At 42.4% G+C, this 1,798-nt stretch overlaps 1 protein-coding gene across 1 annotated transcript; it reads right to left on the bottom strand.

Moving 5' to 3' along the window:
- Window positions 1-293: 293 nt before the first annotated feature.
- Window positions 294-1,049, bottom strand: LOC145414984 (uncharacterized). Its single transcript, XM_080284408.1, has one exon. It carries the CDS (start codon window positions 1,047-1,049, stop codon window positions 294-296), a length of 756 nt encoding a protein of 251 aa, XP_080140534.1.
- Between the last annotated feature and the right edge of the window lie 749 nt (window positions 1,050-1,798).

Here is a 1,798-nt window from a genome sequence, read left to right as displayed (position 1 = left end):
GTAAAAAAAACTCAAGTTGACCCTACAAAAATGCTAACAAATGTGACACACTGGGGCTCCCCTAAAGCCAGGATATACTTAATCTGCATTGTAACATCTCCCAAATGCAAATAAATGAGACAAGATGATGTTTTTTCCTGAAAATCTTATTTTCTAATCTTAGGAAATGTTAAATTTGTTAAAAAATCTAAATTAGGCAAACATTGCAACTGAAATTCTAAACATATAAAAATATCCCACATTTTTCAGAAGGCTGGTATTCCCTCAGTAACACAGATCTGCATGATCAGTCTTCAAAACTTCTGCCTTCTGGCTTTTTTAAAAGCAAAGTCATTGATGACATCATCGTATGATAGCTGCTTGCCAATCTCGTGATTGATACTGATGATTGCAAGTCCACTGAGGCGATTCTGTCCCATGGATGACCTCAGGTAGGTCTTGAGCTTTAGTTTTGAAAAGCTCCTCTCTGCTGAGGCTACGGTCACAGGAAGAGTGCAGGCTATTCTCAGAGCAATCCACAGACTGGGGTACAGTTCCTTCAACTGCTTTTTGTGGATGTAGGAGAGAAGCTGTAGTGTAGTCATGTCACTTGAAGGTAGGCTTGGCAAGTTGCTGATTTCAAGAGGCAGTTCTTTTCCATCAATGTCTTTTTCATCCTCGGTACTTAATGTGCTGCAGAGCTCGTCACACTGGTTGGAGAGTGCCTCACCATCCAATTCTTTAAAGTTAAGCAGCACTCCAAATCTGGATCTCATTTCACCCAGGCTTTCAAACCTTTCCTTTAATGACTCAAAAGTGGTGTCCACAACCACATTAAAGAACGCAATTTCTAGTTTTTTCATGGCATCTCTGATAGGCTCGTCTGGGGCTTCATAGGCAAAGTGTTTCCTTGTGCCTCTAAGCCTTTTCTCCTTAAGTACAGCCTCCACATTCATCTCGTCACATATGTCTTTAGCAGAGGCCTGAGCTGCAGAAAAGCCAGTGTCTCTGTATCTTGTCAGTGAGGTTTTTGCCTTCATGAGGAGGTCAACTGCTACATCAAGCTGCATTGTGGCAGACTACAGGAGCTTGCTTATATGGTTTACTTGGTGGAGGATATCATACCATACCACTGTACAAATGTGGAACCGGTATGACCCAACCTCCTCGGCCAAAGCTTGTGCTTCTACCTTGGTCAGGGCATCTGTGGCTTTGTTCCTGACCTCCAGCAGTGCCTCCCTTATGTTAGGGGCCTGGGCCCGTACTTATAAAAACTACATCATAGTTAGGTGAAAGTCATAAATGTGAGACTTAAGGAGCACCTCATCGTAACTAAGTCGAGACTTTGTTAGGTCGAAGTCACAAGCTGCTGAGTTAGCGGTTGGCGCTGCGTAGCACTTCAGGGTTTCGAAAAATGAAGAAAAATCTAAGAAAACAACAGAGAAAAGATGCTACAAAAAATAAGAAATTACTACGATATTTTCTTAAATGTTTTCAGGGTAAAGTAAACAGATTAATGTCATTTTTGAGGAATTATTAATTTACCACTTTGTGTTGTGGACGAGGACATGTTGCCTCTCCACACCACCCTGTAAACAAACACCACCACCGCCACCCAAGCATGGAGAACTCCAACAGTGTAACAAGCAAACGTTCCAGAAAGCAAAATTGGACCCCCGATGCCACATATAAGCTGGCACAGTTGTATCTTGAGAACATACACGTGCTGAAGGGGATAAAAGCCTTGTTTCTTGCCGTTGGTCTTGTTAGTGTCTCCCGCACCAAATCGGTCACAAAAATTATGCCTGCACGGTCCAAA

This window comes from Coenobita brevimanus, chromosome 13, assembly GCF_032717465.1.
Source record: "Coenobita brevimanus isolate Jiangsu-jjx chromosome 13, ASM3271746v2, whole genome shotgun sequence".
NCBI lineage: Eukaryota > Metazoa > Arthropoda > Malacostraca > Decapoda > Coenobitidae > Coenobita > Coenobita brevimanus.
The sequence above is the reverse complement of the archived record's forward strand: the minus strand, read 5'-3'. Positions and strand labels throughout refer to the sequence as shown.